Source organism: Felis catus, chromosome X (assembly GCF_018350175.1).
Source record: "Felis catus isolate Fca126 chromosome X, F.catus_Fca126_mat1.0, whole genome shotgun sequence".
Lineage (NCBI taxonomy): Eukaryota > Metazoa > Chordata > Mammalia > Carnivora > Felidae > Felis > Felis catus.
This window is the reverse complement of record NC_058386.1, coordinates 112,413,845-112,430,885: the sequence shown is the minus strand read 5'-3', so window position 1 is coordinate 112,430,885 and position 17,041 is coordinate 112,413,845. Positions and strand designations below refer to the sequence as shown.

The window sequence follows — 17,041 nt, the reverse complement described above, 5'->3', positions numbered from 1 at the left end:
CTCTTTTAATGAATAGAAATATATTCAAAGCACAGACACTTAGTGAGAAAGCCACCAGAAAGGCACTCTGCACCTGGCTGACACTTCTTCTGGGTCTCAAACACTCCTTGTACCACACTGGCTTCAACACCGCACAGTGATTGGTGGTTCGGAGTCTCAGATTCTAAACATAATCTTGATTCCTGAGACGATCAAAATTGTCTTTTGAAAACAGCATCAACTCCCAGGTAAAAGTGAGGTTCAGAAATAGTTCAACTCTAGACCAGGGTTTCTTAACGGTGGCACTGTTGGGCATTTGGGGCCAGATAATTCTTTGTGGTAGAGGGCTGGTCTGCACATAGTAGGATGGTTAGCAGAATCCCCCCCACCCACTAGATGTCACTACCAACCTCCCAGTCATGACAATCAAAAATGTCTCCAGGGGCACCTGGGTGGCTCAGTCGGTGAAGCATCCGACTTCGGCTCGGGTCATGATCTCGCAACCGGTGAGTTCAAGCCTCACGTCGGGCTCTGCGCTGACAGCTCAGAGCCTGGAGCCTGCTTCAGATTCTGTGTCTCCCTCGCTCTCTCACTGCCCCTCCCCCACTGGCTCTGTCTCCTTCTCTCTCTCTCTCTCTCAAAAATAAATAAACATTTTTAAAAAACTAAAAAAAAAGTCTCCAGATATTGCTAAGTGTTCCCTAGGGGCAAATTCACCCCTAGTTGAGAACCACTGCTCTCAATGGCTGAATAATAGATTGTGGCTAAATAAAAGCATTTTTCATTGCTTGCCTAAAATATACATCATCACATAAAATATTTCATTTACTACCCAATATCCATGGAAGCCAGGTTTACATTAGGCTATACATTATAATACAACATAGCACTATAGACTTTTAGAGAAGGAATCCTAAGGTTAGATCTTAATTGGTTATTGTGATCTTCTGGCCTTCCTATCAATATAAAAATCTATTATTTCAATTCATTTTCTTAAGCCTTTAACTTATTTGGGGTGCCTGGCTGGCTCAGTCAGTAGACTGTGTGACTCTTGATCTCAGGGTCACAAGTTTGAGGCCCATGTTGGGTGTAGCGATTACTTAAATAAATACATTTTTAAAAAATAAATAAAGGGGCACCTGGGTGGCTCAGTCGGTTGAGGGCCTAAGTTCGGCTCAGGTCATAATCTCACAGTTCATGAGTTCAAGACCTACATCGGGCTCACTGCTGTCAGCACGGAGACCACTTTGGATCCTCTGTCCCCCCTCCCTGCCCCTCCCCTGCTTGCATTCTCTCAAAAATAAATAAAACACTTTAAAAATTAAAATAATAGAGGCGCCTGGGTGGCTCAGTCGGTTAAGCGTCCGACTTCAGCCAGGTCACAGTCTCGCGGTCCGGGAGTTCGAGCCCCGCGTCGGGATCTGGGCTGATGGCTCAGAGCCTGGAGCCTGCTTCCGATTCCGTGTCTCTTTCTCTCTCTGCCCCTCCCCCGTTCATGCTCTGTCTCTCTCTGTCTCAAAAATAAATAAACTTTAAAATAAAAAAATTAATTAATTAATTAACTAAAATTAAAATAATAGGGGCACCTGGGTGGCTCAGTCAGTTAAGCATCCGACTTCAGCTCAGGACATGATCTCACGGTTTGTGAGTTTGAGCCCCGCATCAGCTCACGGCCTGGAGCCTGCTTCCGATTCTGTGTCTCCCTCCCTCTGCCCCCCTCCCTTGCTCACACTGTCTCTCTCTTTCTCAAAAACAAATAAACATGTTTAAAAAATTAAAAAATAAATAACATAAAATAATAAATACATACATAAATAAAAATAAAGGATTTGTAGCAACATGGAAATAGACTTAGTGTATAAAGAGTCTTCCCTAGAGTCACAATACTCAATATTAAAAGATGACAGCTGTGAAGTCCTAGCCTTCTGCTGTGATGACACAGATGAATCCAAATACCAAAGATAAATGTGGTGATCGCAAGGAATAGCTTCGGATGAATGCATAATTATTCTAAATAAGTGTGAAACTCCTCAGCATTTTTTACCATGAGTGGACACTGCTAATTTCCAAGTTGCCATTAAAAAAAAATCACTTTCAGGGGCGCCTGGGTGGCTCAGTCGGTTGAGCATCCGACTTCCGCTCGGGTCATGATCTTGCGGTTTGTGAGTTCGAGCCCCGCGTCGGGCTCTGTGCTGCCAGCCCGGAGCCTGGAGCCTGCTTCGGAGTCTGTGTCTCCCTCTCTCTCTGCCCCTCCCCTGCTCACGTTCTGTCTCTCCCTCTCTCTCTGCCCCTCCCCTGCTCACGTTCTGTCTCTCTCTCTCTCTCTGTCAAAAATAAATAAACATTAGAAACAAATTTTTTTAATAAAAAAATCACTTTCAGAAGCATGTGTCTACAGCAAGAAAGAGTAATCAGCAATTAATAACCGTACTCTTGTGTACATCTATATTCTCAAGACTAATGATTTAATTGAGGATGGCTTCCTCAAAAGTGAAACAACATGAACATAGACAATAAGACCTGCTTCCTGCCGTGAACCTCCAAATACAATGATAATGAAAAAATAAAAGCAATTCAACAGGAAAAAACTATATGATGATGAAATGTAAGGAGATGCCATTTACAGGTCTGTGAGCAGACAGGGATTCTTAAAAAACAATTCTAGAAAATAGACGTCAAAAACACACTTCATAATTTTCCTAATGTTTTTTCTGATACGAACGATAACCAGAATTTACCTGGGAGGTTTCTCATACCTATGATGTAATTTTTAAAAAAGATATGGAAACATCATGCCATAATGGTATCTCCTCTCTTTCACACTCTACACAAGTCAAGAAGAAACATGTGCTTTGCACAATGAAGGATACAAAATAGGCATAAGACACAGTCCCTGTTCTCAAGGAGATTCCAATTCCGTGCTCAGTCTGGAGGAGGCTTAGAAAATACACTGAGTAGGCAGAACAGGGGCCCAACCCCCAAGGTCAGTTTACCCTTGATAGACAAGGACATACGTCACTATTAAAGTTTTCTAATTAGAAGAATGATGGGCGCCTGGGTGGCTCAGTCGGTTGAGTGTCCGGCTTCAGCTCAGGTCGTGATCTCACGGTTCATGAGTTCAAGCCCCTCATCAGGCTCTCTGCTGTCAGCACGGAGCCTGCTTCAGATCCTCTGTCTCCCTCTCTCTCTGCCCGTCCCCTGGTCGCTCTTTCTCTCTCTCTCTCAAAAATAAACAAACATTTAATTAGAAGAATGAGGGCACCTTTTGGGATGAGCACTGGGTGTTGTATGGAAACCAATTTGTCAATAAATTTCATATATAAAAAAAATAATAAAATAAAATAAAATAGGAGTCACAAAAAAATAAAATAAAATAAAAAATAAAACAAAACAAAAAAAAGAAATATAAAAATAAAAAAAAAAAAAAGAAGAATGATACAATCACATTAGTCCCTTGTTTAAACTCCCTGAACTTCCTATGGCTCCTCTAATAAGATCTAAATTCTTTAATATAGTTTCTAAGACCCTTGTAAGATCTGACCCCTCCTTACGTCTCTAACATCACTATTGTCTCCCAGAGGCCCCCTCCCTCTAATGCCATCCTAAGCTTCTCTGTGTTCTTTGAAGATGTCAAATTCCTTCCTATGTCAAGACTTCTGAACACACTGTCACCTCTGCTTGGAACAGTTGACCACCCACCTCTTCTTTAACATCATTTCTTTCATGAAGCTCATCCAACTAATAATTGCTTGTCTCCCTGCATTAGAATATAAGGTCCACAAAAACATGGGACCCCTATGTCTTCTTCACCCCTATGTCCCCAGCACCCGGCATAGTGTCTTGTGCAGTGTAAGCATTCTATAAATATGTGTTGACATATTAAAATTAATCTTGGACTGAATTGCATTAATATAATGAAAAAAAACGACAGAAGTTCACCATCAGGTAGTGTGCGGAGTGGGCTAGAAAGAAGAGACTTGGGTCCAGCCAACTGAATAGGAGGCTGTCGGAGCAATTCTGGCATCAGGGAACAAAGGCCTCGACCAAGACCAAAAGCAAGAGTTGGGCAGAATGAACAAAGATAAGAAACTTCCGAAGAAGCACGACTAGGGAAGTTTAATTGGCTATCGGGCACGAAAGGCCTATGTTAAGAATTCCTGACTTGGGAGCTGTCGGCATCGAGCAGGTAAACAAAGCCACAGGACCGAACGGGCTCCGCCAGGGAGGCGGTACAAAGAGGAGACTGAAATGCTGAAGACTGAAGCTTGGATAAAGGCTAGAGGTAGGTGACAGGATAGGGGAAGGGAAGCAAAAGAAAGCCCAGAGGGGCACAGGGAACATGACACAAATCACACTGAGAGACTTCCACACAATAGGTGTTGGGGAGTGAGCTGCAGAAGCCCAGGAGGGTGAAGGCTAGAGAAAGGCCACTGGATCTGGCAAGGGATCACCGGGAACCTTCACGAGTCAGAATTCGGGGGGAGGGTGACAGACGACACCGCAAACGGTGGAGCCAACCAATGGGAGAAGATTTCTGCCCGCAGTGTGACCATCCGGGATTCCACCTACCTTCGGAAAGAAGCTGTTGTAATACGAGGCTTCCAGAAAAAAAGCAACCGGAGTCAAAGTGCTAGGTAATGAAGAAAACAGAAGCCTGAAATTACCGTGCTCAACACAGCCAACTCCGTATCACTCAAATATAAAAGCCAGTCAGTCCCTGGGGGAGAAATCCAAAACAGAAGACACGAGGGGTGTAGAACGTCCAGTGGCTGAGAGACGAGAGGAAGTCTGCACAGCCTTCTGTGTACCGAGGAGTTGAGACCGGCAGCTCACGGGTAATACGGTATCAAAAAGGAGCCGCCACCGAGATGCCTTGGTTTCTCCGGTGACATTTACACCTGACTCAGGGCTTTGATTTCTTTTTTTTTTTTTAAGTTTATTTCTTTTTACAGAGAGAGAGAGTGCACACGCACACAGGAGAGAGGCAGAGAGAGAGAGAGAGAGAGAGAGAGAGAGAGAATCCCAAGCAGGCTCCAGGCTATCAGTACAGAGCCTGTCATGGGGCTCGATCCCATGAACTGTGAGATCACGACCTGAGCCGAAACCAAGAATTGGACACTTAACCAACTGAGCCACCCAGGCGCCCCTCTTGGCTTGGATTTCTGACAAGTTTCCACTGTGGATTTTTACACATTTGTTGAGCCTGAGACTTAAAATCCGAGACAGTAACTTAAAATTTGTCAAAATGACCTGTGACTTGAGCTAAAACTAGAACTTAAAAATGAAGAAAAAGTATGGGGTGCCCAGATGGCTCAGTTGGTTGACGAGCATCCGACTGGCTCAGGTCATGATCTCACAGTTTGTGAGTTCCAGTCCCACATCGGGCTTGCTGCTGTCAGCATGGAGCCTGCTTTGGATCCTGTGTCTCCCTCTCCCTCTGCCCCTCCCCCGCTTGTGCTCTCTCTCTCTCTCTCTCTCTCTGTCTCTCAAAAATAAGTACAACATTTTTTTTTCCAACGTTTATTTATTTTTGGGACAGAGAGAGACAGAGCATGAACGGGGGAGGGGCAGAGAGAGAGGGAGACACAGAATCGGAAACAGGCTCCAGGCTCTGAGCCATCAGCCCAGAGCCTGACGCGGGGCTCGAACTCACGGACTGCGAGATCGTGACCTGGCTGAAGTCGGACGCTTAACCGACTGCGCCACCCAGGTGCCCCACAACATTTTTTTTGTTAAGTGAAGCAGGTAGATGGGTGCCTGGTTGGCTCAGTCATAAGAGCATGTGACTCTTTTTTAATTTTTTTAATGTTTATTCACTTTTGAGAGAGAGAGACAGAGCGCAAGTGGGGGAGGGACAGAGAGAGGGAAACACAGAATCTGAAGCAGGCTCGGGGCTCCGAGCTGTCAGTATAGTGGACACACTGATGACTAGAACCCACAAACCACGAGATCATAACCTGAGACGAAGTCAGAAGCCCAAGTGACTGAGCCACCCAGGAGCCCCAAGAGCTTGTGACGCTTGACCTCGGGGTTGTGAGTTCAAGCCCCACATTGGGTATCGAGATTACTTAAAAATAACATCTAAAAAAATAAAATATAAAATAATAAACTCTTTTTTTAAAAACGTGAGGCAGATAGAGATGGGACACTGCCTCACTTGTACTGAAAAGGGTTCCAAGCTCTCTGAACTCATAATTTCCTTAACCGGATCATTTTATACACCACTCCATTTTGTCACGTACTTCAACAAGCCTTCATCTACAGAAAGGCTGCTGTCACATGTTGAACCCAAATAACAACCCCAAATGAGTAATCCTGGGGAGTATACATCTTGTCCCTCACATCTAATTGCTTATATGGCCACACATTTGCTTCATCTACTTTTGCTAATTTAAAAGTTATTCAAGTCAGTTCATTTTTATGCTTGGAGGCTATTCAAAGGTGATTACACATAACCCTTTATGTGCTTTGGAACACATCCCTACTGTTTAGAAACATTCACAAGGGACAATCTTGAAGCTAAGTACATCAGGTCCCTCCGGTTCCCCAGGCTTTACAATCTTTTATCCCCAAAGCATAGAAATGAACATGATGAATTTGTTCCCTATTCCTTCCATTAGTCCTTAATTGATGCTTATCACATTATGGCTACCTCCAAGTCTCTTCAGAGAGTGTGAAATGCATGAAGTCATTCTGTGGTTACCTGTGAAAAGGAAGAAAATCAGGACCATGACCATCGTGTACCCAAAATACAAAATGGCGCTTGCCATGCCTGTGATTTGAAGTTTGGCGAAGAAGTAATGAACTGTATATATCAGAAGATAAACAGCTGTAAAGCTGCTAGTGAAAAAGGCTCTCCACCACCAGTGATAATCCTGCAAAAAGAAGTGGAAAAAATTCACTGTAGGTGAAACCTAACTCTAAACGGGTTAGCAATTATTGTGATAACAAACCACATGAAACAGGCTCCGTTAGATTATGGATGAGAAGAAATCCAAGGGGAAGTTTTAGAAGAAACCGTCGGACTAATGTACGTTCTGCTTGGGGTGCCTTAACATTGATAAACTCCCTGTTTCCAGGGGGAGCACGTGTGCCCTCGGGGACCGTACTTGTAATGCACGCATCCTTTCTGTCATGACCCTGCCTCAGCCTTGGAAGGCTTTCGGGTCAGCTTCAATTTACTGGCAGGAGCTGGGCCTGAATTGATGTTTCGGGCCAGGTAGACAAAGGTTAGTACAGAAACTGCATATAGAGCTTTATGGTGAATGGGATTTGTCTCACCCAGCTGAATTCAGGACCCATGGGGGCATGACTGAGGTCAATACACAGGTTTGCCTCACCCTTCCCCACGGCTCCAACTGATGCTCACTTTACTGTAAAGGCACTGTGGTCAAGGGCCAAGGGAACCTACAGTGCAGAAAAGAGTTAACATAGCAGGTCTGAAGTTGCTATCTTTAGAAGGGCCTGCTTGCAAGGTTGGCCCTTGGCTTATATCTGAGAATTCGGCATTTAATCATCCCCTGACTGATAAGACGTGTTGGCTATACCTAGGCCGTACGAACAGTGTGATTTATGGCGAACACATGCTTTCCTTTTGGGGGTCTGGAATTGTTGTAATTGCTAGGCAGAGGGTGCCTATGTGACCAGCTCCCGGTAAAAACCTTGGATGTGAAGTCTCCAATGGGCTTCCCCGGGCAGAAACATTGTACATATATGACTATATTTTTTATCGCTGAAAAAGGGAACGTAATTGGTGCGTCCCCTCATGGAAAAGAAAAGGCACAGGAAGACTAGACGTGGATTTCTCCAGGCTCCACCTGTGTCTTTTCCCCTTGCTGATCCTGTCGCGTGTCCTCTGGCTATATTAAGCCCTAGCCAGGCGTACATCTGTGTGCTGAGTCCCACGAATCTTTCCAGTGAACCACCAGACATGTGGGTGGTCTTGGGGGCCTTCAAAACACTTCTAAGAAACAGAAATATACACATCATCTGCCTGTGAGTATATACTTCATTCACGATTGTTGCGGGTTTTCTGTGACAAAAAATACACCGTAGAACTGAGAAGCTGAGTATAATATATACAAAATTCTAATTTTTTCACCCTTATACTTGTAGCTCAAGAAGAAAATGCTCTAAGAACATCATGCATATGATCCTCATTCCCAAAACTCTCTATTGTTACGTTTAGAGAGTCACATTTAACTGAGGGATTTAGGGGATTTAAGAAAATAATGTTCACTACCACCTTACTTACCCAGAAGGACATCAGAAACAAAGTGGGGGTAAACAAAACTACTTCTGCCCATGGTAACCAAAAGTAAGAGAAAAGGCCTTTAGCAGCAATCTCAAACCCATAAAATGCAATCCTGGCCCAAGCTGTGAAAACTTCAATTGTCAAAAAAAAAAAACAACAAAACACCAATTGAGCCAGATCTTTTGTATGTCTAAATATCAAATCAGTTCCCTGCTTTTTTCTATGTTAACTGAATATTATGCAGCAATTATAGTAACGAGCCGGAGAGAAATTGCTTTCTGTTTAGATTTTCCATCAAAGTGGCATTAACTTTCCATCAAAGCTGCATCAAAATCAACATGTGTCATCAGGAAAACACAATATGAAACTGATCCCAAGTTGTAGAAACGAGGTAGTTAACATGTGCTTCAATTCCTTTCTCAACACAGGCTTCCACTTCCAATAGCGCGAGTTTAGGAAGGAGAAGATGCATTCGTTTCTTAGGTCTTTACCTCAGCACACAAGTAGAAATAACACAGCAGAACTGCAGCTTCTGAGCAGGTAATCAGGAGAATTATAAAGACCAAGAAAAGGAAGCCAAACATGAAGTACATTTGATGAGACCTGAAAATAAAAATGATAGCCTTAAAATTAACTTCACAATACACAGAAAGACCATTCCGAATGAATACAAGAGACGGTCACGTTTGTCTAACCTGAGAGATTCACTCCAGACCTTCATCGATCCATCCAACATCCAAAAACCATTCCCTGACCGACCAATGTGGCTTCAGAGTTTGGCCTGATCTCCTCCAGTACGAATCCGTGTTCCTACTTACCCCTATTCCTCTGCTCGTGCAATTCTTCATCCACATTTTATGGTTGCTTTGTTTTTTTAGAGAGAGAGAGAAAGCAAGCGGTGGAGAGGGGCAGAGGGAGAGAGAGACAGAATCATAAGCAGGCTTAGCCTGACGCAGGGCTCGATCGCACGACCCTGCGATCATGACCTGATCCAAAATCAAGAGTCGGACGCTTACCTGACTGAGCCACGCAGGCGCCCCTCTTCACGCACACTTTAAGCCATGCTTTCTTTTTAGCAATGGAAGGTTATAAATGCCATAAATATCAGCAAATACATTATACAACCAAAAAACCCCCACAGAGTCAGGGGCACCTGGGTAGCTCAGTCGGTTGGGCATCTGACTTCGGCTCAGGAAATGATCTTGCAGTCCATGGGTTCAAGGCCCGCAACGGGCTCTGTGCTGACAGCTCAGAGCCTGGAGCCTGCTTCAGATTGTGTCTCCTTCTCTCTCTGCCCTTCCCCTGCTCGCTTGCTCTCTGCCTGCCTCTCTCTCTCTCTCTCTCTCTCTCTCAAAAATAAATAAGCGTCAAAAAATTTTTTAAATCTCGTGTAGAGTATATACCTGGTTGCAAGGACGAAGAATGGGGGTTGGGGAGCATCATGTATATAGATAATAAGTATATACAATGTCGTACACAGCAAGCACCCTCTTTTTCATTGAAACAAAAGTTAACTTGTCCAAAGAAGCTTTTAGTTTTCACTTTAAAATTATCCCATCAAAAACATCTGGAAAATACAGTTACATAATCTATTTTGCAGCATGTTAAATATTTCGTTGCTGACAAGGTAACAGATTTTACTGCTTATCTTTTAAACCAATTTGCCACAATGCTGTTTAAAAAGTGAGCAATTAATGTGCATGATTAAACCTCACTTTTGAGGACTTGAAAGCTTTGTCTGAAAGATTGCTTTGGGATGAAAGTGTTAGAAATACACGCAGCTGGCTACTCCATTTGATTTTATGGGGCCTGTGCCCCATCTCCAAAACTCCCTCTGCAGCGACACCCCACTTGCCCAGCTCCTGAAAGCAGAATGCAGTCAAGCATCAGGAATTAAGGAAAAAGGGACTGGGGGAAACTGAAATAGCTGTCACGGACCTGGAGCTTTGCAAGTAAAAACTGTCGCGCTTTGGAAAGCCTGGGTTCTCACCTTACGTGCGTTTCTGTCTTGGTTACCAGAATTCTTTAAAAAAAAATTTTTTGGGGGGCGCCTGGGTGGCGCAGTCGGTTGAGCATCCGACTTCAGCCAGGTCACGATCTCGCGGTCTGTGAGTTCGAGCCCCGCGTCGGGCTCTGGGCTGATGGCTCGGAGCCTGGAGCCTGCTTCCGATTCTGTGTCTCCCTCTCTCTCTGCCCCTCCCCCGTTCATGCTCTGTCTCTCTCTGTCCCAAAAATAAATAAATGTTGAAAAAAAAAATTTTTTTTTAAAAAAAATTTTTTTTAATATGTATTTATTTTTGAGAGAGACAGAGACAGAGCATGAACAGGAGAGGGCAGAGAGAAAGGGAGAGACAGAATCCAAAGCAGGCTCCAGGCTCTGAGCCGTCAGCATAGAGCCCGTCGTGGGGCTCAAACCCACAGACCGTGAGATCATGACCTGAACCGAAGTCGGTCACTCAACAGCCTGAGCCACCCAGGCGCCCCTTGGTTATCAGAATTCTTTTTTTAGAGATTTTTTTTAAATGTTTATTTATTTTTGAGAGAGAGAGAGAGAGAGACAGAGCGTGAGCGGGGCAGAGGAGAGGGAGACAGAATCCGAACCAGGCTCCAGGCTCCAGCACAGAGCCCGACACGGGGCTCGAACTCGCAAACTGTGAGATCATGACCTGAGCCGAAGCCGAACGCTTAACCGACTGAGCCACCCAGGAGCCCCGGCTATCAGAATTCTTAAACCCCAACAGATTCAAAGCAGCAGATAAAAGGGGGAAAGCTGTGAGGAAAGAGCGGGCATCCTGACACCAGAACTAACACTTGACAGAAAGGAGAGCCGAAAAACATGACTAACAGCTCAAAGTAAGTCTTTGAAGCTGTAAGTCTTCCAAGTATTTTTAGCGGAGGAACTCTGAACTCTTGCATGGAAGGTCGGTATGGAAAAGAGATACACATCACGGCTGCCTCTTCCGGTCTTTAGGTGCCTCCTTCCAAGGGACACCCCCCCCCCCGCCCCACCCCCTGCGAAGGCTCGGAGAAGTGTGGTGTGAGCCAACTTTGTAAGTCATCTGGAAAGGCTTAAAAAGAGGTTACTGCTTTTAAAAAAGGAAACCTGCATAGAAATTTCCATCAAAAACTGTCTTTAAAAACTTGTGAATTAAGTCTCAGTTCCCTAGGAAGTCCCCCCCACCCCAGGGGTCAGAGAGCTATTTCCTGGATAAAACCCGAGGCAAATGAAGTTTTGCCATACCCAGACTCTAACCTCCTTGAAATATAGGAAACTTCGTTTATCAACAATTAAGATGTTTTGAGGTTGTGACGATACCGTACTCACCAAATACTGTTCAGAATGAGAAAGAGTTGAATGAAAACACAGCCAAAAGGTAAAATGCCACCGACCATGATGCCAAACAGTGGTTTCGTAAAAAAACTCTGCTGAGGAATGTGACGGGGAATCTGGTTCGTGCAAACTGGAAACCTAAACTGCTCGAAGAGAAATCAAGTGAAAATCAGAATGACATGAAATTGAAGTGAATTTATAGACATATAATCACAAGACAGAATCCTGAATCGGAACTGGACGCAGAACACTTCCCAGAGCAGTCATGTGGGCAGAGGCTAGACCGACACTGTGCTATAGAAAGATAATGCAAGCCACATAGGCAGTTTTAAATTTTTTAGAAGCCGCATTTTAAAGAGTAAAAAGAAACAGGTGGAATTAATTTGTGAATCCATTTCACCGGATCTAACAAATGTTCTCAGTTGCGTGTGTCATTGCTATAAGAAGGACTCAGTAGGGGCACCTGGGAGGCTCAGTCTCTCCAACGCTCTCTCTCTCTCTCTCTCTCTCTCAAAAATAAATACACATCACAAAAAACTGTTTAAAAAAAGAAGTAGTCAATAGATGTTTTCTATTTGGCTGCTGTTGTTCGGTCTGCAATCCACTGTGGATTTTCCACTTCCTCACAGCACATCCCAGTTTGGAAGCAGCCACATTTCAGGCCCTCAAAAATCACACGTGGCCAGTGGCCACCACACGAGAAAGCACACAGCTAGGCAACAAGGATGTTTATCATTTCCTGTCAGTTTCAAGGGAGAGACCGGACAAGATTTAGTGGTGCCTATTCCAATATGAAGTAATCCATGTCAAAAAGTCGTCTCAGAATTTGTCTCACGCATTTCCCTTAAAATCTGTCGGGAGGTTTCAGACATTTTTTCCTTTTTTCTGCTCTCTGTGGACCTCCAGCTTCTGTTTTGTGTTGTCTGATTTCTCCCTTTGCACACAGTGTGCAAACTCACACTATGTCTTTATACATTCCTTTTGCAGAGTAGTCTTTTCAGTGTCCTGCTCCTTTGCCCTCTATGTAGAATAAGCTAACTTCAAATCTATAAACTCAACAGTTCCATTTTCAGACTGTACCTTAGCTTTCTTCCCCCGCTGTCTACTTTTCTGACTCGGTTAAAGTCAGCCTTCCTACTACTATATATCCTTTTAATTTTCTCCAACAGAGACAGAAATTTAAACAACCTATAAAGTGGGGAGTACTTTAACGTCTTTTAAAGGGTTACTGGGTTCCATTTTTGTTAATTTTTAAATCTTTGATTCTGGAATGATTATCCCAGGATGCCTGGCTGGCTCAGTCAGAAGAATGTGTGACTCTTGATCCTGGGGTTGTGAGTTCGAGCCCCATGCTGGGTATATAGATTACTTAAAAATAAAGTATTTTAAAAAAGGAGTATTCTAGGAGCACTGGGGTGGCTCAGTCAGTTAGGCGTCCAACTTCGGCTAAGGTCATGATCTCACGGTCTGTGGTTCAAGCCCTGTGTCAGGCTCTGTGCTGACAGCTCAGAGCCTGGAGCCTGCTTCGGATTCTGTGTCTCCCTCTCTCTCTGCCCCTCCCCTGCTCATGCTCTCTCTCTCTCTCTCTCAAAAATAAATAAACATTTAAATAAATGAAGAAATAAATAAATAGGATTATTCTTCGTAGTTTTCTCCAATGGTACATTTCACATTCCATGTACAGTAATATACACGTTGAGGTATTATTTCAGACATCAGTCAATGGTCAAAAGCAGTATTTTAGAAATTTACCTTTTTCTTGGCTCCAAAGTACGCACCCACAAATGTTAGGGGTACTGAAATTCCACACCACATTGCAAGAATCCCTATCAGAGTACCAAAGGAGATGGCAGCCGATGAACCTTCCACCCAAAGAATCACGTTCATAAAAAAGAGGTCGGCAAAGACGATACTGGGGAGAAAAAGAGTCATCAGGAAGCAATATGCTTTCGTGAAAATGTTAAACTCATACTTGAGGTGAATATCAGAACGTTCTTTTGGTGAGAAGGATAGAATAAATTATAAGGCTATACCCTAAAAGAATAGTAAATCTCACTGTGGGAAACCAGTCATTGAGCTGGGACTTAAACCCAATACCATATAATAAGATAGCAGTTCATTATAGGACATCATTTCCACATCCTACTCATCTTTGCACCCCTAGAGTCCAGCAGAAAATAAATGAGATGGGGAGTAATATGCCACGGAAAAACTCAATATGCAATAGAGCGAACACAATAAAGACAATGCATAGACTAGGGGCGCCTGGGTGGCTCAGTCGGTTAAGCGTCCGACGCTTGGTTTCCACTCAGGTCACGATCTCATCTCACGGTTCGTGGGATGGAGTCCGGCATCAGGCTCTGCGCTGACGGTGCAGAGCCTGCTTGGGATTCTCTCTGCCCCTCACCCGTCTGCGTGCTCTCTCTCAAAATAAATAAATAAATAAACTTAAAAAAATGCATAATAAAAACAGATTTTTTTAAATTTTGTTAAGTTATTATTTGAGAGAGAGACAAAGAACGTGGGGGGGGGGGCAGAGAGAAAGAGAGGGAGAGAGAGAATCCCAAGCAGGCTCCGAGCTGCCTGTGCAGAGCCCGAAGTAGGACTGGAGCTCACGAAACCCGCTAGATCACGACCTGAGCAGAAATCAAGGGTCGAACACTTAACCAATCGAGCCACTCAGGCGCCCCTAAAGACGGATTTTAGAATCCTAGACTGAAATAGGCTACAAGCCTCAAGTCCAATAAATGTTCACTTAAAGCAAGAGCTTTAAGTCAATCGCTCAAAATCAACAGGTCAGCTGCTGAATCTACTGGATAAATCACCAGGCAAGCCCAGTTGTCGTGCCCCTATTTGTCCCAGGCAAGTTGGGCTACAGGTGAGTATGGGCAACCATATGGATGTGAGTGTTTCTGAAAGCCTAAAACATGAGGTTGAAAAGGTGGGCGGAGGCTAGACTGTGGAAGGCTTTGAATGGCAGGGTAAGGAATGCGGACGTCCAGAAGCGGCCAGAGGGTTTTTATGCTCAAAGCTGTGAGGTACATAATACAGTCTTCCCGGCAGATGAGTCCACAGCGTGGCAAAGGACAGACCTAAAGGAAGAGAAACTAGAGACCAGGAGACTAGATAAAAAGTGGTAAGAAACAGTAAAATGTGGTGATGGTTAAAACCTAAGTGATGGATATGAAACACGTGAAGAATTAAGAGGTTTGGTCAAAGATGGTACATGGAAATCACACTTTTGGCTCTGCTCCCTCCTCAAAACTCTGATAAAATTATGGTAAAAGAACTTTAAAAGGGTATGAATACACAAGGGTGGGGGACACAGGAGAGAAGCAACCCATTTTGTAAACCAGACAGCAGAAGGACAAGTAGTAACTGAGTTAGTAGAACAGGGAGACCTGGGATCCCGAGTCGTCCGTAGGAAAAGCTGAGAGGCAACTCCGCTGACACCAAGGAGCTCCAACAAAGGCTCAGGGATTTGTAGCGCCGCGTTCCTCTGGAAGTGGGAGGGAAGGAGTGGCTAAAACCAGGACTGGTTGGAAGTCAGCCTAAGACACTGACAGGGTCGCCGGCTCCCTCCCGACTCTGCAGAGCCAAGGAACTTCCCTTCCTGACCCCAGCAGAAGACTGGAGGTCTAGTCTCTCAGAGAAGGTCCCTGAAGCTCAGAAGAAAATTTTAAAAAGGAAAATCTGTGACTGACATCCTCGGAGAGATTAGAGGAGGCACTGCAACCATGAAGCAAGAGGAATTAGAAATATGACAAGGAGAACTAAAACCTCAGTAAAAGGGTTGGGATATAAAGCTAATGATATGTCTTAGAGAGCAGCGTTAGGGGTGCCTGGGTAGCTCAGTTGGTTAAGCGTCCGACTCTTGGTAACGGCTCAGGTCATGATCTCAAGGCTCGTGGGTGGAGTCCCAGGTCAGAAGGAGGATAAGGAGGAGGGGGGGGAAGAGAAGAAGAAATGAAGACACCCTAAGTGCCCATCGAAGGATGAGTGGATAAAGAAGGTGTGGTGCACGTATACATTAGCATATTATTCGGCCTAAAAAGTGAGGAAATCCTACCATTTGCCACAACATGGATGGACCTTGAAGGCATTATGCTGACTGAAATAAGTCAGAGAAAGACAAACACCGTATGATCTTCCTTACACGTGGAATCTAAAACGCAAACAAAAGCAAACCAAACTCCTAGAAGAAGAAAATCACACTTGTGGTTTCTGGGGCCAGGGTGGAGGCACGGATTGGAGGAAGGTGGTCAAACTTCCAGTTAGAAGAGAAGTACGTCCTGGGGACGTGATGTACAACGTGATGACTACAGCTAACACGGCCGTGTGACAGGGAAGCTAAGAGAGTAAATCCTCAAGACTTCTTATCATCACAAGGAGAGATTTGTTTTCCTTTTTTTCCCTTTCTTTTCTTTTTATTGTATCTACGTGAGATGACGGACGTGAGACGAACCCTTTGTGGGACTCATTTCACAATATATGTAAATTGAACTGCGATGTATGTCGATTGTTTCTCAACAAAACTGGAGGAAAAAGAAAAAAACTTGAACAGAAGAAAAAAACGAAAGAAAGGAAAATTAGATAGACAACCCAGGCACGTGCAAAATAGGAGTTACTTGAATAGACAGAGTTCTTTTTTAATTTTTTTTTAATGTTTATTCTCGAGAGAGAGAGAGACAGAGACAGAGACAGAGACAGAGACAGAGTGTGAGTGGGGGAGGGTCAGAGAGAGAGGGAGACACAGAATCGGAAACAGGCTCCAGGCTGTCAGCACAGAGCCTGATGCGGGGCTCGAACTCACATACCGTGAGGTCATGATCCGAGCCGAAGTCGGACGCTTAACTGACTGAGCCACCCAGGCGCCCCTAGACAGAGTTCTTAATGTCTTTTAGGGATATTAAATAATTCCTCAAGGTCAGACAGCTGATAAGAGGCAGAGCTAGGATTGGAATTCACGTGTGTGTGTGATTCTTTAAGGGCAAGCTGTTTCCATCCCACTACGCTATACTAAAGCCTCTATGGTGGGGACCTCCCCCCACCACCAATCGGGTGTATCTTCTCTTCCCCCAGACATTTAGTCAAACACCAGAGACAGGGAACATGGTAACATCCACATTATGAGGCACCAGGTAAGGCTTTGAGGTCTCCCGTCGAGGGAATCTCTGGTTTAGTCCTGTAGTTGGAAGTTCTCTCAAGGTCCATTCCAATTCTAGGATTTAATGCTGCCTTCCAATTTCTGTTTCGGGATCTTTTTTTTTTTTTTTTTTTTTTTTTTTTTTGGATGTTCCTCATCTCTCATGATAAACCGACTTCAGCCATTTGCTCCTTCATTTTACTATTTCTGCCTCACCTCCCCCCCCGCCCCCCTGCCACCTTGTGTGTACGATCTCTTCTGCGTACTAAATCTATGTCGGTAGGGACATTGTGCTTTTTCAAGGCTCATACTTTGCCCCTGCTGGAGCTGT

The 17,041-nt window shown here is 44.3% G+C and overlaps 1 protein-coding gene across 1 annotated transcript in view; it reads right to left on the bottom strand.

The window, feature by feature from the left end:
• Positions 1-17,041, bottom strand: part of LOC101083916 (transmembrane 9 superfamily member 2-like) — an 88,453-nt gene that overhangs the window by 7,068 nt on the left and 64,344 nt on the right. Inside the window, exons 13-16 of the mRNA XM_023249085.2 lie at positions 13,317-13,476; positions 11,559-11,707; positions 8,725-8,836; positions 6,683-6,854 (exon numbers count right to left, since the gene is read on the bottom strand). Coding sequence (XP_023104853.2) covers positions 6,683-6,854; positions 8,725-8,836; positions 11,559-11,707; positions 13,317-13,476 — 593 coding nt within the window. The remainder of the gene's footprint in view (positions 1-6,682; positions 6,855-8,724; positions 8,837-11,558; positions 11,708-13,316; positions 13,477-17,041) is intronic.